General features: G+C 41.1%; 1 protein-coding gene across 2 annotated transcripts in view; it reads right to left on the bottom strand.

The window, feature by feature from the left end:
- Window positions 1–3244: 3244 nt before the first annotated feature.
- LRPAP1 (LDL receptor related protein associated protein 1) overlaps window positions 3245–27551 on the bottom strand; it is a 46157-nt gene continuing 21850 nt past the window's right edge. The window contains exons 3-9 of one of the 2 annotated variants that reach the window (XM_033950229.1): window positions 19715–19836; window positions 17780–17900; window positions 12853–13008; window positions 11609–11691; window positions 8065–8241; window positions 4744–4771; window positions 3442–3720 (exon numbers count right to left, since the gene is read on the bottom strand). In XM_033950229.1, the coding sequence (XP_033806120.1) occupies window positions 3668–3720; window positions 4744–4771; window positions 8065–8241; window positions 11609–11691; window positions 12853–13008; window positions 17780–17900; window positions 19715–19836 (740 nt within the window). In that variant the 3' untranslated portion in view covers window positions 3442–3667. Of the gene's footprint in view, window positions 4772–8064; window positions 8242–11608; window positions 11692–12852; window positions 13009–17779; window positions 17901–19714; window positions 19837–27551 lie in introns of both variants that reach the window. The other variant, XM_033950239.1, reaches the window with a different exon arrangement.

Genomic DNA, 27551 nt, shown 5'->3' with positions numbered 1-27551 from the left:
CCCGTGCCGACAACACCCCCTGCTCCTTCCTACCTTATTCAGGAAGTTCGGCCAGAGGGACACCTATCCCACTCTGGCTGGCAGGCCTGCCTCTTACAAAATGACGGGCCTTCTCTTGCTTCATCAATGCTTGGGGAAGACAGAACAGAGGCTCAAGACCAATGCAAGGATTTTAAGTGTCCTAGGCCAGTGCTTCTCAACTAAGTCCTTGAGTCCTATCAGGTTTTCAAGCTATCTACAATAAATATGCATGAGATAGATTTACATAATAAGGAGGTAGTGCATGCAGATCTATCTCATGCATATTCATTGTGGATAGCCTGAAAACCTGATGGGACTCAAGGACTGGGTGAAAAGTATTGTGCTGTGGCAAACCTTAAGTCTTGTGTCTCCCACAACCTAATTAAACTTTACACACCTTGGCTTTCCCAGCAATCATGATCACCCCAACACTATCTCCCAGAATAATCAGAGAAAAATGGACTATTTGAAAACTGTCTCCCCCTCGCCAGTAAAAGTCCATCCTGTTTCATTCAAGTTGCCACACAAATACCACTGATGGTAACCATAGTTTATGCATCTCAAACATTGTTTCATGTTGTTGTAAGTTTTTCTCATATGATGTGCATGATCAACTGAAATCGATGGTAAAATAGCAAGACTTGTCATCAATGAATTAATGAACAGTCTTCACTCATCTGGATCATGCATGATAAGGGCTGCAATTAGACCACTGCTACTGTTGCAGGCTACTAGCTCACTTTAGTGAAGAAGAATGAGAGAAGATGCTTTTGAAGATCATGGAACATAGAAACCCTACCATCACCTACCAGGAGATATCACTGCTGTAGTCTGGTGACAAGTAGCTCAGCCTTACTCAGTTCACCTTCTATTATGAGGTGTGGTTCAAATGAGGGGGAAGGGGGCTGGATTATGTGACATTGATAGTTCAAGACCATAAGCTTCTTCCTCTTTGGACTCAAGTGAGAACGATGCTGCATTAGGAACTGGCAGTCCTTCTCTGTAGAATGGGCATATTGCTTCAATTCCTGTCAACCAATGCTGAAGATTGGTTGTAACATATGAGGGTTCTCCAAAAAGTTTCTGCACTTCCATATTTTTGCAGGAAATGGTGTGTCATAGAATGTCATATGACTAGTCAGTCAGGCAAAACAGGGTGATTATGTGGAAAAGTGATGTAATTTGCTTTTGAGATATTTAATACTATTTTAAAAAATAAAGGTGCAGAAACATTTTGAAGATCCCTTGTATGTGCGGGGCACAGCTCTTGTTCTGATCTCCAATTTTAGAGCCAAAACAAAGATGGCAGTCTTTCTTAACCAAAATGGTTATACTCTACTTCTGTGATACAAAAATCTCTTCGCCACAAACACAGCAAAAGGTATCTACATTGTTCAAACAAGCAAGTGGCAGCTCTCTTGCCGAATAAAAATGTGTCCCTCTGCAAAAACAAAGCCTAAGAAATAAGAGAACATGAAGACTGGATGTGCATATCAAAATTTGGCCACACTATCAACGTGTGTGCAAATTAATTGTTTTTCTTAAAAAGTACTGTCCAAACCCTGTTATAAAAGATTTTAGATATGTTATATTATAACTTGGGTTATAGTGATGAATTTTCAGATAAATACAGTCTGGGAAAAGCAAAGGAACCCAAACACAGTGATTTTAGGGGTGGGGTGGGGGACTAGGGCCAACTCCCAAAATGCCCAGAAACTGCTTTTAAAGACCCCCCTGTACGCACTGTGCCATGACTTCTATTTTTGGTGTGTGGAGGTGTTTTTTTTTTTTTTTTAAAACAGATCCATGATGATACGGGTTCCAAAAGGGCACCTTGTGGATCCATGAACCATGGTATTGAGGTCTGTTTTTCTCTACATTGTCCTTTATTATTTACCAAGTCTCAATTATGTCTGTGTGAATGGTGGTCCCAACTATACTTAACAGTACGTTTTTCATTCGATGTAGCCTGATGAAAAGTTTACATACTCTTACTTGTTTGGGCTGAAACTAAACACAAGTTGACACATGGCAATGATTGTTTGATTGCAATTAGTGTCTGTATATGAATAGTCAATGAGTTTCTTAGCTCTTGAGAAACCTCTGGGCATTTCATCCATGGCTCCACTGACTTTATTGGTTACTTAAGCATGGGGGAAAGCAAAAGAACTGTCAAAGTATAAGTGAGCAAAATAAGTTCAATTTTATAAATCCGAAGGATATCTTTTTATATCCAAAAATTTTAAAATGTCAAATCAGTACTGTTCAAACTCTGATCATGAAGTGAAAATTATGGGTTCTGTTAATACCATACCATGGTCAGGTAAACCAAGAAAGAGTTCAGACACAACTGACAAAACTTTGTAGGGGTGCAAAGAAAAACCCACAAGCAACTTCTACTGAAATATAGATTTCTCTGAAACAAAGTGGTGTGGCTGTTTCAGCATGCACATTAAGGAGATACTTAATAAAAAAAAAAAAGGTCATTGCTTTACCAATGCCACAAACAACCTGCTTACAATATACCAAACAGCACCTAGAGAAGCTTCAAACTTCTGTAAAAAAATAATTTGGAATGATGAGACCAAAATTGAACTTTACGGTAACAACCGTAAATACTATTGCCCAATTTTATCAAGCCTTAAATCAATTAGAGATGGTAAAGATCCTCAGAGGGCTAAAGTACCCCTATGGTTCTCGTGAAACAAATCACTGAACCCGATCTTCATTGGATCAAATCTTCATTAATACTTTTTTCTAATAAAAAAGTCATGCATATATTTTTTAGCATTTCATTTAAATAAAGTACTTAGCTTAAATAGCTTTAAGGGAGCTCCATCAACATGCCCATGTTTCAGATTACTTTCGTCAGGGTTGAGGCTCCCAATTTTAAATTATCAAGAATTCAAGAAACCACTCCTCTCCATAGATAATCATGCTTTGAGAGATTATATTGTGTGTGTATATATGAAAAATAAATGGAAAGAATGGTGTTACAATTAGTACTATTAAGGGGGTGTGATCTGGGGCAGAGATTGGGTAGTGTCTGTTTTGGATTTCAGCCCTTAATGTGACTGAGTTTGACACCCCTGATCTAGAGGCTTTTTGCCAAGAAGAATGGGCAGCTCTACCACATGAGAAAATAAAAGGCCTCATTCACAACTATCAGAAAAGACTACAAGCCGTCACTGATACAAAAGAGGTCAATAGACAACATAAGAACTAAGGGTATGCAAACTTTCAACAGGACTATTTTATTATTTTCCTTTATTGCTATTGTTTGTTTAATGATTGTATTATTCTGTGAGTTTAATTTGAAAAACACATTAAAAATAAAGAAATGTCTGATCACTCATGTTCTACAAATGGTACACATCTTAGACATATTCTGCTAGGGATATATAAACTTATGATCACAACTGTAGGTGCGTATTTAATTTAAAATGCCAGCATTTAAACTGATAGGGTCATCACTGTCGCCATTGAATATCAACCCTATAAGATTTAATCTTCTCTATTTCCAGTGATAAAAACTTTTTAAAAAAGATACAGCCAAGAAAAGTGTCTTTCACAAATAAGCTTACTGAACAGAATTGAGCAGTTAATACTGCAGGCAAAACACGTTTTCTGCCCACAACAGGATGCATCAACTCATGGTCTGAAAACATCTACCGATAGCAGCCCCACTTCCACTAAAATCTACATTTGGACAGAAGGGAAACAGAGAGAAATATGATATAGCAGAGTACACATCAACTTGAGATATGTTATGCAATTCACAAAAGTTTCAAGTGGGCCATCTTGTATTAGGGAAATAGAAAGGGTAAATCTGTACCATCATCTCACATATTTAGAAGAGTAGACCAAATTGTGAGCATTATTTATTTCAACAGAAAAATGTGTTTCCAACATTCTCAGTAATAGTGCAGTAACATTTTTAAACACAGTGACCAGATAAACAGTCACCAATGAGAACCAAAATTTGATACATCACTGCCAAAAATTAATCCAGGATTTAAAAAAAAAAAAAAAAAAAAATGTTAGATCAATTTCTGATTCACAGTAACTTTCTGAAAGATTGAGATTCCATGGTACTAGTCACAAATATTTTTGGGACAAGATTTCGTGAGGCAATTGGGCCAAAATTCTCTAAATGGCACTGTAAGTTAGGTGGTAGTAGGTACTCTACCACTGCCTAACTTAATTATTTTAATTGGTGGTCATCAGCGTGGTAATTGACTGCGTTGCTTAAAGCCAATTAAAATGGCTCAGAGACACCTACACAAAAGGATGCCATAATCGCATCAACAAAGATGCTTAATGGCATATAAGGTCAAAGCAGGCATGGTTTACGCCAGAAATGACATTAGGCGCCATTAGGTGTCTCCGCGGATACCTACAAAACCCTGGCCTACATTTCCGATGCCTACCTTTGATGATAGCTTTGATTTTGCAAAACGGCGCTGTAGCGTGATTTGACACATGATCAGTGGCATTTTCTAAGGCCGCCGTCGATTACAGAGCCATTTGCAGAATCTGACCCTTGGGGCATAAGGAATGAAGACAATCAATGATATGAAAATTTACACCATTGTTCAGTGCTAGCTAGTTGTCTAACTTAAGCCATTTATAAATCAGGCTCAGAGTATATTAAAAATAGTCTATCACATGACCACTACTTTCATAGTTCATTGTGGTGAAGACCTCCTCGAGAGATTCTACCTGTTAGATCTTGCAGGTGTTTCTTTACCTAAACAAAAACAGATATACAGTAAGTTGAAAACGTTTTAGAATTGAAAAGATTATAAAATAGTGATACAAAGAAAATGAAATCTAGAAGCATTAAAGCCCTATGGATTTTTAATTGGCAGAAAAAAAAAAAAAATTATAAAAGCATGTTAGGCAGTTAACATGCAAAACAGCACATGGTAGCTGCTACCACACAAGTGCAGTATGTGGTTTTGCATTATTTCAATGAGTATAAAGTGCTAAATCATGTTTTAAAAGCATTTTGTGTTGGGGGCATGGACAGAGTGGGCATGATGAGCAAACTGTAGGTAGTGCATGGCATATAAGGTGCTAAGTAGCAGATTCTAAACATTATCACCTATAAAAATCAATGACAACTAGTGCAGAGCTAAGTGCAATTCTCTAAAAGTTATGCACAATATATAGAATCGCACTTAGTGCAGCCCAAGTGCCATTAAGCGTTGCTAGGCATCCCAAAATGCAGAAAATGAGAAGCAACACCGATGAAAAGTTATTTCAAACCCCAATGTGTTCAATCATTTCAGTGAATGAAAGATTAGGTTCTTACCTAGATAATCTTTTTTCTATTAATCTTCACTGGAGTCTGTATGTTTTTCCTTGTGCAAGCAAACTGTGAATAGGTGTTTCTGATCTGCTCTGCTTAGTTTTTCTTATTTTCAGTTATAAGGTTGAGGTTTTTTTTCAGGCTTTTTTTGCCCCGAGACCCCATATTTGGGGATTCTCTGCCTGGGAAAGGATGCAGGTTCCGCAGAGTTGGAGAATTTTGAGCCTCCCTTTTTCTGAATGACTGATGTTTTGAGTCATAGATTTGACATGTCCCCCCCTTTCCTGATTGGCCAAGTACACCAATGGCGTTCTTTGACATCAGGAATCATGTTTTCCAGGCTGCTCTAATGTAGCAGCAGACTGAGCAGAGCAGAAGAACAAGTGAAGCAGTTTTGAAAAAGTTTAGTCACTACGATGTGGGTTGGAGTATGGTGCCTTAATGGAAGATAATTTTTGAGTGGATGTTTATTTTTGTAGATGCAGCCATTATATTCTCTTGAAGAAGCCTTTGATGAAACAAGCTCCAATTGGGAATTTGGGACATTTAAAAGTTAATTGAAATATTCATTGACACATTGAAATGCTTTGGTAACAGGGCAATTTTTTGACCAATGATTAGAGTCAACCTGTAAGTGGTCACAATTCAAAAGATTTGGAACTAAGGAATCTGAGGTCTTTTTCCTCCATTATTTTCAGTCTACTCATTCATAATGATCAGTATTATTTAGAACTATGGGGCTCATTTTCAAAAACAGATAGTAACATAGTAGATGATGGCAGATAAAGACTCGAATGGTCCATCCAGTCTGCCCAACCTGATTCAATTTAAATTTTTTTATATTTTCTTCTGAGCTATTTCTGGGCAAGAATCCAAAGCTCTACCCGGTACTGTGCTTGGGTTCCAACTGCCAAAATCTCCATTAAAACATACTCCAGCCCATCTAAAACCCTCCCAGCCATTGAAGCCCTCTCCAGCCCATCCTCCCCCAAACGGCCATATACAGACACAGACTGTGCAAGTCTTCCCAGTACTGGCCTTAGTTCAATATTTAATAATATTTTCTGATTCTAGATCCTCTGTGTTCATCCGTTTTCCTCTCCACCACCTCTCTCGGGAGCGCATTCCAGGCATCCACCATCCCAAAGATGGCATAAACCAGTACTTGGATGTCTTACTAGTCAAAACGTCCCAAGTGGCCATTTTCAAAACTGACTTCCTTTTTTTAAGAGTAAGAGCTGTAACAGAGACCAGATGGGCGAGGGGAATGGTAGAGGGAGCAAGGAGAGAAACAGCTCTGGCAGGAGTTGCAGTAGATCCAGGCAAAGACAAGGAAGAAATAGATCGAGCAGAAGCCCTCGTTAAGAAAGACATGGTTACCAAAGTCATAAGAGCCATAGCCACAGCTGCAGCATGGACCAAGCCAGAGAAAAAAGGGACTACAGAGAGAACTATGATCACAAAAGCTGCAAGACTATTGAGACAGGAAGAAGGCTGTATAACCCAGTAAAGAAAAACTTCATAACTCTCTCCAATGCTTTTTGAGGGCTGTGTGAACCAAGTTCATTCTTGTGATACAGAAACTTTCAATGTTATTATCTGTCCTTGTTTTCTTGCCCATATAAAACTTCTTAGATATTTTTCGGTCATTTTGTCCTCAGTGCATCTAAACCTTAAGGAGGTGTGTTAGTGTTTTGGGCATGCTTAGATCAAAACTTAGGACTTGGATGTTCAGCAGGGATAATCAAACTTAACAAAATGTCCAGGGCACTATTTAGACGTTTAGGGTTAGACCTGTTTAAAAAAATTAATAAGGGTCAAAAATATACCCAAACAGACCAGATGTCCACTGGAAGGATTAAGGCATGACCCCCGCTTCCTCCCTCGGTGGCCACCAACCCCCTCCTACCACCCAAACAGTATATTTCAGCCTGTATTACAAATTCAGAGGCCATAGCTCAGCAGATTAGAGTGGCACGCTAAGGGGTGCTGCAGTGAAAGTCACATTAAAAAATTCCAGAAACATGTCAATATATTGTATGGCGAGCCCTCCAAAATCCACTGCACCTACATAAAGATGACACCTGTAGGCATAAGGGCTATTGTTGTGGTGTACAGGCAGGTACAGGAAGATAGAATGCCACAATTAAAATATGTGCTGGGATTTGAATCCATGACTTCTGGAAGATGAGCATAGGGCTTTTATCCAGTGAGCCACAGTTGCTACCTTTCAGTCATGGGGGTTCCTACCATGAGAACTTAGTGATCCTAGCCATGTGATGGTGAAAATACCTGACAAGATCATAGCTTAGCAGATCCCTAAGCTATCATATCAGACGTGAGGAAGACATTAGTGGAAGCTGCTGTGGCTCAATGGGTAAAAGTCCTGTTTCCATCTTCCAGATGTCATAGTTCAAATACCAGCATTTGACAGGCCACACTTATGTTCTAAGTCAAATTATGGTTTATTTGATTTACCACTATTTCACGCAAAGCAATTTACATGCAAAGTTAAATCTATTATAGAATTAATAAAAGTGAGTGATAGCCAACCAATAAAATTTTTCTTCTTTATGCAAGTGACATTAAAGAAAAATCCTTTGTTGACAAAAACCAAAACCCTTTTCATAAAGTAGAAATATAGAAGTCTCTATTTATGGTTAACATCGAGCAGTCATAGGGGAAAAAAAAAAATCAAAGCTGCAAAGGAAAAAGTCACTTGTACCCACCTTGTAGCCCAATTCTTTAGTTTTCTCCTCCAGCATGGAATATTTCTCTTTGTTTCTCTGTATATGGTCTTTGTCTCCCATTCCTTCTACATGCTTAAGTTTCATATATGAAGTTTCCAATTGCTTTTGGTAATGCTGATGCTTTTCAATTTTTGCTTCAAAATGTTTAAGCTCCTCCTGCATCAGTAAAATAAATGGGAAAACTTTTAGATTAAAAAAAGATTAATAATCATAAATAATTTTCAAAGGGTATTATATTCTTAGGTAACAGATGTTTTACTTGTGGAAAGAAACAGTTTGAAGTTGTCTTTTAGTGGGGTTTTTTTTTAGCTGTATAAGATGCGACTTACAAGTAAAATTATGCGTTATATAGGAGGGTAAATAAAAAAATAAAGGCAAAGTACATTTAACAGCTTTAATAGAAGTAACTGTAAGCAACTGAACATATCACTTTTTCACATAGTCCCCATGCAAGACGATGCATTTGTTGTATCGTTCAACTAGTTCTGCATTCCTGCAGATAAGTTTTTTTTGGCTGCTCCTTAAGCCAGGTGAGCACCATTTCCTTTACTTCATCATGCTTTGTCTTTTGCTCTCCATATTGCAGTGATATACCCATGTCTTGTTGCCAATGACAATTCTCTTCAGAATATTTGGATCTTCTTCATACCGTCTCAGGAACTGGGTCCACACGCTGTTGCTTGTGCAGAACAGTAAACATAAGAATTGCCATCTCCGGATCAGACCCTGGGTCCATCAAGTCCGGTGATCCGCACATGCGGAGGCCCTGCCAGGTGTACTCTGGCATAGTTTTAGTCCCCATATCACTGTATGCTTCTCAAGGGAGATGTGCATCTAATTTACCCTTAAATCCTAGCTGTTTGGGAACTCATTGTGTGGAGACTTTCCTGTATCCCAAGTCATCATGCATTATGGCAAATGCAGATCCATAGCTGATATCCAATTTGCAGCCAATTGAGACAATCATCCGTTGGTCTTTTCTAATCGAGGCATCCGCCCCATCAATGTGCTCCTGTGTGCGTGATGATGATGGGCAACCAGAATGACCTTCATTGGTTACACCTGTTCTTCTCGCTTTAAACCTTTTTACCTACTCATAAACCTTTCATTGATTTATGGTGCTATGACCATATGGAGTCAATATAGATTGTGAATTTCCACAGGTTTCACTCCCTCTGCTCAAAGAAAGGGCACTACTGGCACATTGTTCTTTGATGGTGAAATCTTGCAATGGAGCGTCCATGTTTCTGACCTCGTGGCAGCCACATGACTAAAGGCCAAGCACTGCACTGTGCGTGGACAAACTATTCAACAGGCAATGTACGAGTACATATGTTGCTTTTTGCTAGCTCTGTTCTGGTTATACCATAGTAACATAGTAAATGAAGGCAGATAAAAACCTGAACAGTCCATCGCATAATTGCCTTTAATTTTTGATTCACTCTCGTAAATTAATAAACTAAACTAGACAAATCTTTCTCATCCCCCCACCTCATGCAGGGAAACCTGACTGGTAGGGTTGGGGAAAGGCCAGAGAGAGGTAGTCACTAAGCTGTGGAAAATTTGCACATTTTACTGCAGCAATATTTTCTATGCACGTCACTAACCCAGTCCTTTGGGGTACACCCAGCCAGTCGAGTTTTTAGCATATCCACAAAGAATAAAGAAGAGATAGATTTGTATATATTGAAAAGGCACATGTATACAAATCTCTCTCATCCATATTCATTGCGGATATCCCAATAACCTGAGCGACTTAGGTATGCCCCAAGAACTGGGGTTGAGAAGCACAACACTAACCTATGGTACCTGAGGTTTCTCCTCTGAAATACTGGGATAAGGAAGGATGTTAATGGTTCCAGGCAGGAGAATGACTATTGCTCAATTGAAATTTAATATAAATTTAAAAAAATAATAATAATTTTAATGATGGCAGCTTGACTCTTAGTGGTACTATCACTACCTGCAGCTGATGGGACAGGAATGACTGGAGATTGCTCCTGTCCAACCTCCCACCTAAGTTCCTTCTGATATGGTAGAAAGAATATGTGCATGACTATTGAGCACAGGGGGTGGGAACCTATTTTGCCCTTTCACAGTAAAATGCTTTATCCTGCTTTTTTAAAAAAAATATTATTATTTAAAGTAGTCTCTCTCAAACTTTTTTTTAGCTTTGGCACACACTGAGCAATGTTTTGAGGCACACTAAATAGAGCAAATGATTTTTGTGGCACATTTGAACCTATATACAGTCAAACCTTGGTTTGCGAGTAACGTGGTTTGCGAGTGTTTTGCAAGACGAGCAAAACACTCAAGCAAACTGTAACTCGCAAACCGAGCGTTGACTCTTTTTGCGAGCCCCCACCCCATGAGAATCTCGGAGAGGGTGAGAGCGTGTGTGTGTGCGGGGGTGGGGGGCGAGGAGGGATAATACTCACTCTGAGCACCTGCTATCGTTCTAAGAATAATGCAACTTGTGAGCTTAAACACAAACTTCTTTATTCAATTTTCATAACTGTCTTGTGTGCATTTGCATCACACTACTTAGTTTTAGAAAATCAGTAAAAACAAATTTGTTTAATCGATTTGTAACCTAAGAATTTTATAGTTTTTCACTTCTTCCATTCTGTAAACTTGTATTCAATGACTTTGTATGGTGACCACTTCACTGATTGTCCAGTACTTCTTGTTGTAAACCGCCTCGAACTATCATGGCTTTGGTGGTATAAGAATAAAATTATTATTATTATTAGTTTGTGCTATGCCCCAAAACACGCACAATGTTGTAGACCAGCGGTTCCCAACCCTGTCCTGGAGGACCACCAGGCCAGCCGGGTTTTTGGGATAGCCCTAATGAATATGCATGGGGCAGATTTGCATGCTTGTTACCTCCATTATATACAAATCTCTCATGCATATTCATTAGGGCTATCCCAAAAACCTGACTGGCCTGGTGGTCCTCCAGGACACAGTTGCGAACCCCTGTTGTAGACAACCTGTGCTAATTGGCAAAAATTATGTGTTCCTCCCTTAATACATACTACCCTCAAAGTATCGTCTACCTCATGTACGTTACCCTAGTGAACTACACAGGATATGACTACTGGCTCAAAGCACCATTTACAAAAGGCTCCTTTCAAAAATATTGCTTTCACATACAAACCTTTCTACTCCTTTATCAGCCACAGGAATAACTAATCTAGCTTTATTATCTCATTTATTCAAACTGGGAAGACATACTTTGAATAAATGAGCTATTTCATTAGTATACAAATGCAAAACTATGGTCTATTCCCAAACACCATTAACTTCAGAAGTAATTAATGCACACAGCAGTGACCCCCGGATTAATGTGTAACTCACCAATTCCTTCCCCCAACTGTGAAGTTCTACAACAGAAGCATTTTCCCTGACACAGAAGAGGCATGTTTGAAAGTAGCATTAGAAGAAGCATTGTGTTTTGCTGTAAAACATTTTTAAATGATTATTTCCCAAATTTGATGACAGATCTTTTAATTCTTACTCGAAATGATTCCAGCTCTCTCTCAGTAAAATTCGCCATCTGTGCCATGTCCCATAAGTCAATCACTCTGGGTTCTTCAAACTCTTAAGGTAAGAGGCAGAAAATGCAATTTAGTTGGCACAGTACTTCAAGTGCCAAACATAAAAACCATAAATACCTACTAACTTTAAGAAACCTTCTGTTGCACTTATTTTTTACCACCACATAATAAATATATTTATATCGCACTGATTTAAATAACACATTACCAAACCACACTCTCTGTGAACAAATCACACCCACAACTGTTTTCTTTATAAAATAGCTCAACGAGAATACCTTCATGAAACAACTTCCTGTCTTTCTTACCATACCAGAATTAGCCATATTTTTTAAGCAGGTTATCATAGTTAAGTTAAAGTCCCACCCTTATCCCCTCTTTATACTGAAGTAGTCTAGACATCAGTTCCTATAAATACTCCTCTTGATCTCATTGGGCACACACACATTCATTAAGGAATACAGGGTACCCTCTAATAATACCACTATCAACAGATACCATCCATTTTACCTCACAATGCAAACCCTTAGCAAAGAGAATACCAACCCCCCCCCCCATCACACACACACTCACACACTTCTTAGATGACCCGTCCTTGGAGGCCCAATAATCTACAGGGAATCTAGGATCTTTTACATACCACTGAAAGAACTTTCTTTTATGAGTTAAGCCCTCAAATATTATATGTTACTATCTTAACTCTTCTCATAATCAAAGTAACCAAGGTCTAGATTATGTAAACCCCTCCTCCTCACCATTTCTTAGCCCTCCCATCCTACCCCAAGTCTTCCCACACCCCCAACCCACCCCTCCTCCTCACCACCCCTGCTACCACTCTCCCCCAGACCGTCCAGGTGGGAGCCATATGACCTCCTACTTTAACTCACAGAAGTAATATGTCTGCTTAGCTACATTCACAACACACGCCACATTCCCACACTCCAGCAAACATTCATAGTCTACCATTTATCTAGTCATCGTTATGACTCCATCCATTCCCACCCAAAATACTCTTCACTCAATCCCACATCTGCTCCTTAATGTTATCATGCAATTCTAGACTTCTTTTCTGTTCCTGTCCAAATAATTCCCAGTTGTATAATTGGCTGTTGCCATTGAGCTGAGATTTGATTAGTTTTCCACAAGGATTCCAAGAACCTTATCCTGAGAAGTTAAACTCATAATATGTTTTAACTAAGCTTACCACTGGCAAGATCATATCCTTCATGGCTAAGTTTACGCAATCGTTCAAAACCTTGATTGATACTTCGGATTTTCTCTTTCAGCTCGGTGTGTTTTTCATATAAAACTTCTTCTTTCATCTCCTCCTCTAATGGACTGATAATATTCTTATGAATTTCTTAACAAAAAGGGAAAAATATCACTTTAGTTAACAGTATTAAACACCACCACTACCTTAACATTATGTTAAACAAGTCTTAGAGATTAACTGACTGAAAACTATTTATCTTCTTTATTTAAAATCCTTACATTTCTATTGCAGTTGTCTTTAACATGTTTCTTTTAAAATGTGGCTTAGCAGACATGTAGATGTCTGGGTTTGGTTCCTAAACCCAGCTTCTGCTTTTTTGGCCAGCTCAGAGGATTGGGGGGGACAGAGGGGGGAGGGAAAGGAAGGGCTTAGCAGCCACTGAGCAAGAATAAGTATCCCTAGACCTTCTATCAGTTACGCCAGGTTCCAGAGAAACCAGAGGTTAATGATTACTTTCAATGCCTAAAATAAGAGGCTTAAAAAGTGAAGGAGAAAAACAATTCAAGCAGCTGTGAGTGAAGCTTCAGAGATTCATATTCACAGTAAGTGTCAGCTCCAATTAAACTGAAAACCCAGATAAGCAAATAGTAAAAAAAATAAATAGAGAAAGCACTCTACAGCAAGATTCATGGAATTCATTCATACCCATGTGTGTATGTTTTGTGGCAGTTATGGTCCAGAATTGGTCTCCTTTTGTCAGATCCCTTCTTTGGAATGATGAAGTATATTGAGTATCTCTCAGAGCCTAAGCCTCACTCTGGCATGGGGCGACTGCCGCAATATCCAAAAGTCTGTGGCCTGTACCTGAACCACATACTTGGAGTGGTCCACAGGGGAATCCAGAAAATACTTGGTCCGAGGACAGAGAAACTCCAATTTGTAGCTATCTTTGAGAACCTCTAGAACCCAGCGGTCAGAGGTGATGGCCTCCCATTCTGCGCGGAGGAGACATCATCCTGGCATCAGAACTGTTTTTTATTTATGGAAGCCGCCGGTCGATTTGCCATGGCCTGCTGAATCATGGTCTGGCAGATGAAGATGTCCTGTGGAAGGATCCTTGTACGGATGAGAATGCCGAAAAGGGATGAAAATTAGAACGCCTAAACGGGCGGGACCTGCTCCCAGGCAATGCCTTGGGTTTACGATCCTGAACACTGGCCATAAGGTCATCCAGAACCTGGTTGAACAGGAGCTGACCCTTAAAGGGTAACTGGCTCTATGTAGTCTTAGAAGATGAATCCCCAGACCACTGCCAGATCCCGAGCATTCTGCGAGCTGAAACAGAATAGGTGCTCAGCTTGGTGAAAACTTTCAAGATGTTGTACAAGGCATCAGCAATGCAATCCACTCTAGAGATGAGAAAATCCAAATCGCGAAGTGCCACAGTGTCAGGATAATGGCACAGCTTGGAATGTCATGCCCGAGCCACGAAGGAAGAGGCCATCACTGCTTTAATACCAGCTGCAGCCAAATCAAACAGACGCAATGAATTAAACGCGTTGGTCCTGGACATCTTTCAGGACCAACCCCCTATCGCTGGTGTGCTTGGTGACCTGCACCACCGAAGAATCCACCTTGTTAAATCCATCTGCCATGGGATAAAGCCACGCCATGGCCCGAGCACATTTCAAGGGACCCTCTGGAATGTCCCAGATATCTGTAAGAATCTGAACAACATCAGGATGATCAGGAAAAGAGGCAGATTATGGCCTCTGATCACTCATGAGGGAACATTAATCAGTGACCGGCTGTTCCAACTGCAGCTTAAATTCCTGCAGAAATTCAGAGATTAAATCCATAAGGTGCGCGGGTTTAAAGAATCTGTGCACCATGGGCTCTACAAAGGCCAGATCGTGGAGATTCGCTAGATTTGCCACATCCAAGGCCGCTGCAGTGCCACCCTGCAAAAGCAGAGGAATGGTGCAACTGCAGGCATAGCCGACTCACTCCCAGATACCCCCACAGGAAAGCAAGAAGACAGACCCTGGTCCCTTGGAGCAGGAGTCCCTGTGACTGGCACAGAGGGTGATGGAAGGGAAACAGGCAGAGACTTTTTAACTAAGTATGCCTGATAAAGCATATTCACAAATTCCTGGGGAAACCCATCCTCCGCGGTGGAAGCCAACTTCTGTGCCTCAGATTTGGAATGCTTGGAAGATTTATGAGATTTATTGCCGGAACCGTGATTATATTTCAAGCGCCTCCAGTGCACTCCCCAGGGCCCCCCCCCCCCCGATACCAATTTTGTGGGAGCCGTGGCATAAAGCACTTGAAGATCTCCCCGGAGGTCGAAGGCACCACATTTGAACAAATCTCGCCCACTTCGGGGAACACAGCAGCGCAACCGACAGCCATCCACCGCAAATGAGGCATGAAACCATCCCATCCTGCCCTGGAGAGGTCATCTATGTGGTTTTCTTTCAAAAATGAAGCTGGCAGGGTATGAAAAATAACTAAAATCAAATCTGGAAAAATCCAAATGGCCATTGAGGCCCTGTTTTCACTAAAAATAGCCTGGGTAAACCACAGAGAACCCTCAAAAACAGATTTTTGGTTGGGGGGGGGGACATAAGGCACGAAGGGAAACCACCTAAAAAAAACAACAACACCTTTTTAAAAGGGCCCTAAAATGTCTGATTCAAGCTATTAGCTGGTTCTCACATAAACATGTGCAGACAAGAAACACTGCAACTTTTACTCACTGTGCTGAATGAGAGAAACTGCAGGCAGAGCTGAACAGTGGAAAGTCCTCTGACTGGCCATTGGCCTGACCATCACAGCTGGAGACCTCCGCCACCCATGGACACGTCTCGCAAGCGCCTAAAGGAGAGCAGTCTGGCTTTGATCCTGGTCAGATGCCACAGAACCGCTCAGCCTGTGCGCCACCCAACTAGTGGACGAACCTGGGGTGAGCTAGCTGCCAAGGGAATGTGCAGGCTGTCCAGGGGGAAGGGGGGGGTGGGCTTTCTGCTGAGCAGGAACCCCCCAGAAGCAGACTTTCTCTAACAGTGTGCGATCTCATGCAGTCAAGAATGTCCCCGAAGGGAACCTGCATAGCACAAGGGTGAAAACCGCAACCGAAATTACTGAAAGGTACTGAAATATCACAAAATGAAACACAAGCAGAAAACACAAACTCATGCAGCCTGGCTTGTAGGAAAGAAGACTACTGAGGACAGGAGCATGCTCAGTGATGAGGGTATGAGAGGGAGGGGGGTAAAAGTCTCTAAAGTTTTGAGGCTTCCTATAGATCTCTGGCGGGAGGAGGGAAATAACCCACTGGTCCCGGAATAAAGTGGGATTGTACAAGAAAGTAGTTTTATTCTAGCAGCTGAAAGCCTGGCTTTGTCCGAGTTTATCTTGTTCTACAATTAATGCCTTGATTTTAATAAAGTTGTCATATTGATGTTATCAATCCCTTGATTCTCTCAAAGGAACTTAGTGGGCTAGCTGCTCAGGTAGTGGCCGTGTTAATATTTTTGGCTACACAGATTTCAGAGTTTGTGGCTCAAAACAGGAAAAGCTGATGCAGAACAGAACCAAGATGGGGCCTTGTTTGCCTTTCACAGCATGGTCAAAAAGGTACAAAAGGAGAAATACAAAAATTTTGTTCTGGATAAGGAATAATCTTGCAGATGGTCATTGTCTGTGGTTGGTTGCTGAGATGCATACTTAGTGAAGACAAAATAACTGGGAATATCATATGACTAAATGGTTATGGCTATTTTCTGAAACCATTTTCTACTAATTTCTCAACAAACCAGGCTGTAATATTTTAAGGAGACAACAGAACAAATGTAATAATTCACTTGAATATTCTGTTTTCTCAGGTTTTTTTACCCCATGTCTGTGGTACTATCAAAATGAGGTAGATATAGAACCCTATTAAAACTATAGCAAGGGTATCACACAGAATAGAAATATTTTTACTTGGGTTGTTAAATAATTCTAGTAACCCTGAATAAGTACAGGGACGCTTTAGGCTCCTAGTATATATTACAGATTATGGCTTGCCTCACAGATAATTATTTAGTCCATATGTGATAAAACCCTTCTAGAAATGTTCAATAACTGGATGGGCTACAACGCCAAGACTTACCTAGATGGCTAGAGGAGGCAGTTCAGCAGACTGAGAAGGAGTGAAGACCTTTACCAAAAGTAACTTTTTGCACAGACAAGAAAGTTTCCTAGGGACTTATCTCCTCAGATTTTCAAGAGATTAAAGCAACAGCTTGCTAAGATAGTAGTGGATGAAGAAAAACTTTGCAGAAATGCAAGCAGTAAAACATCCAGCCCTATAAGAGGAGTTGTACCTAGGTTTGGCAGGTACAAGGAGAAATGAGGGTCTTTAGAGGATCATTAGAGTCAAATCAACTGTTAATGTGAAAGTTAATGACAAAGGTAATTTATTAGGTAAAGCTTGTGAGGTGAAACCTCCTGCAAGACTCTCTCAATACCAATTCTATCCAATAACTTTCTGTCAGAAGCAGAAAGCCATTGTTGCCTTAAATTTTATCTCTTGTTTACAATGAGAAGCTGTTTTTGGATTTCTGCATCTTATGAAGCATGAGTGCACCGACACATGCATGCAATGCCACATTATTGAATTTGGCTTATTTTTGAGAAAAGATCTTTTATTGGATAAAATAAACCCTTGGTAAAATATACAGATTTTAAAGCTAGCACTTAAGGAGCAGTTGCTATCCCTCCTACAAAGAAACCCTGGCACCTATATTAAAAACATAGGTATTTCAACAGAAATATTATGGTATCATTCTCACCTCAAAAAGAAGATACAACTCTGATATTAATGAGAAGTGGGACTGTGTAAAAGATAGAAAAAAAAATAAAAAGATACCTTCTGTTTTGCTCACAGTGTCTAAAAGAATATTATATTCTTTAGTTTTTTCATTATGATGTTTGAACTCTCGCCATAGTTTATCTAGTTCTTCATCAGTGAACTTCCCAGAGGCCTTGGCCTAAAAATCAATAAGAAAAAAATGTCAATATCCTCTTTTCATGTGCATACAGATATTAAATATATAGATATGACAGATTACCCTTTTTGTTTATGAACTACACAAAGACAAGATGCTACGCCATTCTCTTGGGATTAGAGTTTTGTAGTTCACAAGAGAGTTTCTAGCACAGTGGTGGGTATTTGCAGCACAAACATATCTTGTAGAAAGTCAGAAACAAATTGGGTCCAATATTCAGCCAGTGGTGAGCAGCGCTTTGATAGCCCGACACTGGTGTTAAATTCAATGCAGGGCCGTTTCTAGCAACTGCCATTGAATATCTCGTATTTTTTAGGCCACTAAACAATTACCCAGGTAAGCCAATATTCAGCGGCTGACCAGTTAAATTATAGTGGTTAAATTGATGTTAGCTTAATCTCTGCCTCCCACCTGCAGGAGAAATATGGCCTCATTGTGTCAGAGGTTTTCCAATATAAATCAGGTGGTGGATTTTCTTCGCAGAAAAGCCTTACCGGATCTGCTTCAAGATACCACGGCCTGGGAGGCCTCTAGTGGGAGGGGTTGTACTCCAGACTTTATCAATTATTGGTGCAACATGATCCCAAACCGGAGCACTACTTTCAGTACTGGGAGACCTTGTTGCAACGCACGTTTACCCAGGAGCAATGGAAGTCCATGTTGCGTGCTTGACTTTGGGTTTCCATTGCTACTAACATGGTGGAAAATGGTTATAAAGTCTTTTATCGATGGTACTATACCCCTGAGAGACTCCATAGGATTAATTCAAACTTGCCAGATGTTTGTTGGCGTAACTGTGGGGCTCAAGGGACGTTTGTTAATATTTGGTGGACGTGCCCTAAAGTGTGTCATTATTGGGATATGGTATTCTCCATTTTGTCTGCTAGGTTCTCTCCTCTCATTGCCTCCTTGATGACTGCGGCATGCCTGGTTTTGGCTGCGGCATGGCTTCAGGAGATTATTCCTTCTAAGGATCAAGTGGTCCAAAACTAGATTATGTCTACCATATGACCAAGTTAACTGCTATGAAGCACCATAGATTGGGAAGGTTTCAGACTTGGTGGAAACCAGACTTGGTGGAAACCATATGTTGTTTGGTGTGAACATAGGGAAATCTCCATCTAGCTGTGTTATGATTTGTGATATTTCCAGAACCATGGAAGGGGGGAAGGTTGGGGAGGGTTGTAATACAATTGTTGATGCTTTCTGGGCATTGTATCAAAGAGTCATGTTACAACTTTTTGCTGTACTTGTTTTTCTCTGCTTTTTCACTAAAATTAAAATAAAACATTAAAAAAAAAATTATAATGGTTAAAAACAGAACTGCCATGTATGCAGTCCAATTTAACTACTAATTTTATCTATTCTGGAGCTGATATCTGTGCCTAACCAGATAAGTCATGTGATATAACCAGTTACCCCCACTAAATATTCACTGTTAGCTGCAAAAAAATGCTATTCAACTGGTCAACGGCCATATCTGACCAGATAAATAGCGCTGAATATTGGGAGAGGGGGGGGGGGTCACCAAAGAAAAATAAACACAAAACAGAAATTGCCTTTGTCAGATAAGCTAACCACAACAGCACACTGTGGGATTTAATTAAAATTTAAATTGTATTACTAACAGAATGCCAAGTGACTTCAATCCTTATGAAAGCCTAAGGCAACACAAGGACCACATGTTAACTTATACTAAACAAAACAGGCAAGTTAAACTGCATTGTCTTGTCAGCGGGTTTATAAACTGGAATTTTGAAACTGAGCAAAGGTTTATTGTATATATATATATATACCTTATTCCATAACTTATTCAGTCTGGGGTCATCAAGCACATCGTTTTCAGTGCCATCATTAATATAGTTGTTTACTACCTGGGTACCCTTCTTGCCATCCAAGCCGTATTTGGCTAAAATCACTTTGATAAAGAAATAGGAAAAAGTTATAAGAACAATACAAGTGAAACAGCACTAATTTTATGAAAATACAGCAATATTTCACTATGGTACTTGCATCTCATCACTTAGCACAATTTTCTTACGCATTTATTAAGCTAGTAGCATTAGAGAAGCTGTTGCATCTTCTATAAGTTGGTAGAAAGAATAATTTTCTTCCTAATTGATTTCTTGGTCTTGCACCATAGATATCATGGACCATCAACTCCTTCCATTTGGTAGAAGTAGAATTTTAACTTAAGCATACAAGTCTCTGTGGTAGAAAACTGGAAAGCTCTTCCGGAGTCTGTTGTAGGGGAAAACACCCTCCAGGGTTTCAAGACAAAGTTGGACAAGTTCATGCTAAACTGGTGAGACCGGACTCATTTGGAGCACTGATCTTGACCTAGGGGCCTCCATGTGAGCAGACTGCTGGGCAGGATGGACTGGTCTGACCCAGCAGTGGCAATTCTTATGGTCAGTTTCGACATATTCCCCAAGCTGAAAAACAGTAATACTATCCATAGCATTATAAGTAGTTACAGTCTTATCTATCTTTCACATTGCAATGTTTTTCAGAATAAATGAGCAATCTTATACTATAGCATACTGTCTTTATTAGTATCTCTTTTTAAAATTTTAATTTAAATTCAAATAAAAAGGGCTATAAAACAACTATTTAGCAGTAGGAATTTCTTTTTTTATGATTCAGCTGATAATAGACAACTGGGATGCACCCAAGCAACAGTCAAATTACAGAAGAAATATTCATGAGCCACTAACTGCTGTCAGCAGCACTCTCATGGGGGGCAAAAATCTCCAAATGGACCAGTTTCTCATATACATGATCAAAAAATAGTTGATTGGAGTTAATTTTCATTATATTCAATTGTTTATTTACTATTATTAATTATTTCTACAGTGCTACCAGACGCACGCAGCGCTGTACAGAGTCACAAAGAGTAAGAAAACAGGCCCTGCTCGAAAGAGCTTACAATCTAAACAGGCAAGACAGACAAGATGTCATGTATACAGTTAAGGGGAATGGTGAATCAGCTGGCTGGGTTGGAGGGCAGAGGAGTAGGGTTAAGGATTTAATGTTATGTTCTCAGAAGATTCCAAAGTGTCCAATATTTTCACAAAGAGTGGGCAACTCCTCTTCAATTACTTGTCCCAAGTCCTTGATAAAACAAATAAAAGGTCCCCTTTTATCAAGCCACGTTAGGGTTTTAAAAAAAAATTGCTAGCCGCCGTGTTAAAAGCGACGCGCATAGAATTCTATGAGAGTCGGTGCTTTCAATGCAACGGCCAACAATAAAAAACCCAAACACGGCTTGATAAAAGGGGGCCAAAATTTTGATACTTATCTTAAAGCACTCGATAGTACGATTTCTGTGCAAAATAACATCAACTAGAAGTAGAAGCCCTGCATGCAGGGTAAGCAATCTGCTTCTTGATTGCACTCTACAAGGTCCACATGATAGAAACATTCAAGATACTGAAGGGGATAGACTTAGTAGATAAGGACAGGTTGCTCACCCTCTCCAAGATAGGGAGAACGAGAGGGCACTCTAAAATTGAAAGGGGATAGATTCTGTACGAATGTAAGGAAGTTCTTCTTCACCCAGAGAGTGGTAGAAAACTGGAACACTCTTCCGGAGTCGGTCATAGGGGAAAACACCCTCCAGGTATTCATGACAAAGTTAGACAAGTTCCTGCTGAACAAGAACGTGCGCTTGTAGGGCTAGTTTGTTAGAGCGCTGACCAGAGGGCCACTGCATGAGTGGACTGCTGGGCATGATGGACCGCTGGTCTGACCCAGCAGCGGCAATTCTTATGTTCTTTCTGTTTCAGTTTTAGCTGATGGTACTGTCACCATATAAAATTCTTTTGCAGGACTGTTTTGAGTTCTCTCTGAATAGTTCGTTTTGATATCTCTCTTGTCTGTTTTCACGCATTGTTTTTGTGCTTCGGGCGCAACATTTAAAATTCATATACTCCAATAATAAATTAAAGTCTTCCTCAATGCAGCATGTTCCAGTTTGATGGTTTGAATATCTATCATCATCTTTTGTAATTGAGCCCAAAAATTGGATCTCAGCTTATAGTTGAACTAGAGGATTTCTGTGTCTCTTCACCCCCACCCCGTGGTGGCTGGCACTTAACTCTCCTTTCCCTTCCTTGGTGACCGGCAATCTGGTGTCTCCTCTCTCAAAATCACTCTCCTTGTTGCCACCAAATACCTGTTAAAGTTCAAATCTTTGCCGGAAGCAAGCAGCATGACAGATCATGATGCTCACGCCAGCACCACAGCCCTTCTGTCCAACGTTAACAGGAAGTTGCGTTAGAAGGACTGTAGGGCTGGTGGGAGCCGCATATCAATCATGCTGCTGGTTGCTGGGGAAGATTTTGAACTTTTAACAGGTATTTGGTGTCAACGAGGAAAGAGATTTTGAGAGATCGGTCACCTGGTGGGAGAGGAGACACCAAGGAAGGGGGAAGGGAGAGGATCGAACCGCCAGGTCACCTGGTGGGAGAGGAGACACCAAGGAAGGGGGAAAGGAAAGGAGAGTGAAGTGCCAGTCAACCTAGAGGGGAGGGAAAGTAAAGTGCCAGTCATTACAGGGGGGAGGAAGCAAGAGAGAAGTTCTGGTCATATGAGGTTAGGGGAGGAGGAGGTGGTTAGGAAATTGAAAGTAAGGAAGAATTACACTTAAATATAATAATCCCCCTCCCCTTCCTTTGAGGGAAAATTGCTATCTCAGATAGGTTTAAATTATAGTATATATGTAGCAGGGCATTTTCAAAACATACATCCAAGTCAGTCAGCAGTAAGAAAATGCATATTTTTGAAAGGCAAACAACCATATGTCTAGAAATAAATTTTGGGGGAAATCCTCTATCTGGACTCTAAGCCACTGAGACACCCAGACTGCCAGGACTTCTATCCTTATACCACATTTTCAACCAAGTCCCAAGCACCCAGAACAAGACATAGAAACATAGAAACATAGAAAGATGACGGCAGAAAAGGGCTATAGCCCATCAAGTCTGCCCACTCCACTGACCCACCCCAATAGTCTAGATGCTAGTGACTCGACTTACGTAGGGATCCCACATAAGTGTCCCATTTTCTCTTAAAGTCGAGCACGCCGGTGGCCTCGACCACCTGCACCGGAAGCTCATTCCAGTGGTCCACCACCCTTTCCGTGAAAAAATACTTCCTGGTGTCGCTACTAAATTTCCCTCCTCTTGTGGTCGAGGGTCCCTTGGGGAAGAGAATGTCATCTTCCACCTCGACACGTCCCGTGATGAACTTAAATGTCTCAATCATGTCCCCCCTCTCCCTGCGCTCCTCTAGAGTGTAGAGCCGCAGTCTGCTCAGTCTCTCTTCGTACGAGAGACCCTTGAACCCCAAGAGCATCCTAGTGGCCATCCGCTGAACCGATTCGACTCTAAGTACGTCTTTACGATAATGTGGCCTCCAGAATTGCACACAATATTCCAGATGAGGTCTCACCATGGTTCTGTACAGCGGCATTATGACTTCTGGTTTCCGACTGACAAAACTTCTTTTGATACATCCCATCATTTGCCTTGCCTTGGATGTGGCCTTCTCCACCTGATTGGCAGCCTTCATGTCTGCACTGATGATTACTCCCAAATCTCGTTCTACTGAGGTCCTAGCTAATGTTACTCCGTTTAAGGTGTAAGTTCTGCACGGATTTCTGCTACCGAGGTGCATGACCTTACATTTCATAGCATTGAAGCCTAGCTGCCATGTCGAGGACCAGTTTTCCAACATACGAAGGTCCTTTATCATACTATCCTGTAAAAAGCTTCCACTTACTATGTTGCACCTAGACATGGCAGCACAGTAGAGGGCACTGTTGTGAACCTTACATAAAGGGTGCCAGATAAACATCTCACCAGAACTCGCTTATAGGTTATGGTGAGCCCCCCCAAACCCACTATACCCACCTGCCCACAACCCCAATAACCCTTATGCATTCAGGTAGCACCTATATGGCAGTAGAGTAGGATTTGGGTTTTTTTTTTTAGTGGGCTCACATTTTCCACCATAAATGTAGTGGTTAGAGTGGCTTATGAGACTTGCTACTCCTCTCTATGGTTCACTAGCTCACTCCCCGCCTTGGCTATTTAAGACACCGATATGCAGCTCTACTAGGCTTCCCCATGCCAAATGCTGCTGTTTTAGAGACAGGTTTGTACCTTTTTCTTCTCATTTTTATGTGATGGAATGGGGTCAGTGAGCACTGAGGGAGTGTGGAGGTGTCTTACCTTGATGCAAGCAGTGGTCATCTGGTCAGTTTGAGCACTTTTGTGGCACTTAGACCTTTCTAAAACATGTCTAATTGCAAACGTATATGTTCTGTCCAGGATGTCTTGAAAAATGTTTGATTATCGCTGCGTGACATCCATGTCTAACCCATGCTTGAGACCGCCCAAAGCCCACCCATAACATGCTTCCACCATGCCCCATCTTGTGCTCTGAATGTACAGAGGTTGAAACACCTCGCTAGACATATAGAAAGAAGGGTTTTGATTACCGGCACTTGGATGTCTTGGCGATTAGGACGTCCAAGTGCTGATTTAGGATGCTTTTTAGACATTTATGGGTTTTTTTTATTATGGGCCCCATAGTGTCTTATCTGCATCTTTGTTTGTAGCATTCTCCTAGTAATTCTTGCTGCAGAGTATTGTATTCTATTAATTTCTACGATATCAACAGGATTGACCCATTATTCAGGTTACAGCCTTATTCATCTTATATATATTCTTTACTCTAGGTGCAGAATTCAACTTGGATAATCTTGCCTTCTTTATTTTCAAATATGCCAATAACTAAGGCATTAATGTGTCCATATCTGGGTATTTCTCCTTCCTTTCTTCCTCCTCATCTCACTATTGTGGCTCTTGATCTGCTGTCTCTCCATTACTACCTCATCCTTCCAACACCTTTGTTCTCAGCTTCCTCCTTTCTTTTTATCAAGCCTTTTTCTTGATCCCTTCTTTCTTTCTCTGCATCAGCCTCTCTTCCAATGTTTCCTTTCAAGCCCCCTCTCTCACACTGTCCCTCACTATTGAAAATATACTAAAACAGAACACTCTACTCGCAGGACTGGAGATGGAGGACTCTCATTCAACTTAGAGCAGCGGTTATCAAACCTGTCCTGGAGGACCACCAGCCTGTCAGGTTTTCAGGATATCCCTAATGAATATATATGAGAGATATGCATGCCTGTCACCTCCTTTATGTGCATCTCTTTCATGTACTGGCAGCACTGTTGCCTTTAAATTTTAGGGTTTTCCCACAGTTACAACTGAATTAGGATAAGTAGAAAAAATGAAAGTAAATATTAAAAATAAATTGAGACCCTTTCTAAAAAAAAAAGCCTTTAAAAAAAAAAAGCCTTTTAAAAAATAAAAGGAGTGATACCATTTTTGTATAATGAATAAAAGATTACAAAAATAACGCTGGGTTTTACTAAACAGCGCTAAAAGGTTTTTAGTGCAAGCTGGCGAGATAAATGCTCCAACGCTCATAGGAATTCCATGAGTGTCGGAGCATTTACCTCGCCAGCCCGTGCTGTTTAGTAAAAGGAGCCTTAAATTTGAAAAATAAAGGGGACCCCCCCCTAAAAAAATGTAACAAAAAATAAGCCAAAAATTAGATTTAAAAAGAGGGTTGGGGGAAGGAGGAAGAGGGAACAATGGTCTCTTGTATTTTCAATGCTCATAGAAACATAGAAATAGACGGCAGATAAGGGCCACGGCCCATCAAGTCTGCCCACTCCATTGACCCTCCCTATCTATCTTTGCAGATAGATCCCACATGTTTGTCCCATTTGGCCTTAAAATCTGGCATGCTTCTGGCCTCAATAACCTGAAGTGGAAGACTATTCCAGCGATCAACCACCCTTTCGGTGAAGAAGAACTTCCTAGTGTCACCGTGCAGTTTCCCGCCCCTAATTTTCCACTGATGTCCCCTTGTTGCCGCGGGACCCTTGAAAAAGAAGATATCCTCTTCCACTTCGATGCGACCCGTGAGGTACTTGAATGTCTCGATCATATTTCCCCTCTCTCTACGTTCCTCGAGTGAGTAGAGCTGCAACTTCTCTAACCGCTCCTCGTATGGGAGCTCCTTGAGTCCCGAGACCATCCTGGTGGCCATTCTCTGGACCGATTCCAGTCTCAGTACATCCTTGCGGTAATGTGGCTTCCAAAATTGCACACAGTACTCCAGGTGCGGTCTCACCATGGATCTATATAGTGGCATAATGACTTCAGGTTTACGGCTGACGAAACTCCTGCGTATGCAACCTATGATTTGCCTTGCTTTGGATGAAGCTTGCTCAACTTGGTTTGCAGACTTCATGTCATCCCTGACAATCACCCCTAAGTCTCTTTCTGCTTCAGTTTTTGTCAAGATCTCGCCATTTAGGGTGTAAATCTTGCATGGATTTCGGCTTCCCAGGTGCATGACTTTGCATTTTTTGGCATTGAAACTGAGTTGCCAGGACCTAGACCAGCGCTCCAGTAGAAGTAGGTCATGCATCATATCATCTGCCATCGAATTATTGTCTGTTGTGCTCTTGTTCACTACATTGCTTAGCTTGGCATCATCGGCGAATAATGTTATTCTTCCTCGGAGCCCTTCTGTCAAGTCTCTTATGTAGATGTTGAACAAGATTGGGCCCAGGACGGAGCCCTGTGGCACTCCACTTATCACCTCCGACATTTCGGAGGGGGTGCCATTCACCACCACCCTCTGAAGCCTACCTCCAAGCCAGTTCCCAACCCAATTTGTCAATATGTCGCCCAAACCTAAAGAACTCATCTTGCTTAGCAACCTGCGGTGTGGTACGCTATCAAATGCCTTGCTGAAATCTAGATAGACAATGTCCAGGGACTCACCAGCATCCAGCTTCCTCATCACCCAGTCAAAGAAGCTGATCAGGTTGGATTGGCAGGATCTCCCCTTAGTAAATCCATGTTGGCGGGGATCCCGTAGTTTCTCCTCGTCCATGATTCTATCCAATTGGTGTTTGATTAGGGTTTCCATTAGTTTGCTCACTATCGATGTGAGACTCACTGGTCTGTAATTTGCCATCTCCATCTTGGAGCCTTTCTTGTGGAGTGGGATGACGTTAGCTGTCTTCCAGTCCATCGGGACGTTACCTGTACTAAGGGAGAGATTGAAGAGCGCGGACAGCGGTTCCGCTAGGACATCACCCAACTCCCTGAGCACCCTAGGGTGTAGGTTGTCAGGCCCCATTGCCTTGTTGACCTTGATTTTTGACAGCTCGCAATAGACGCTGCTGGGTGTAAACTTGAAATTACTAAACGGGTCAACTGATTTAACCCTTGTCTGTGGCTGAGGGCCGATTCCCAGCGCCTCGCGGGTGAAGACTGAGCAGAAGTATTCATTTAACAGTTGGGCTTTTTCCGAGTCCGTTTCTACATAGTCTCCGTCTGGTTTTCTGAGATGTACTATCCCTCCCGAGTTCTTATTTCTGTCACTGATATACCTAAAGAAAGATTTATCTCCTTTCTGGATGTTCTTTGCTAGAGACTCCTCCATGCGGAATTTGGCCTCCCTAACTGCTGCTTTGACGGCCCTTGACTTGGCCAGATATTTTACTCTAGAGTCCTGTGTCCCTGATTGTTTGTAAGA

Source organism: Geotrypetes seraphini, chromosome 1 (genome assembly GCF_902459505.1).
Source record: "Geotrypetes seraphini chromosome 1, aGeoSer1.1, whole genome shotgun sequence".
Lineage (NCBI taxonomy): Eukaryota > Metazoa > Chordata > Amphibia > Gymnophiona > Dermophiidae > Geotrypetes > Geotrypetes seraphini.
The sequence above is the reverse complement of the archived record's forward strand: the minus strand, read 5'-3'. Positions and strand labels throughout refer to the sequence as shown.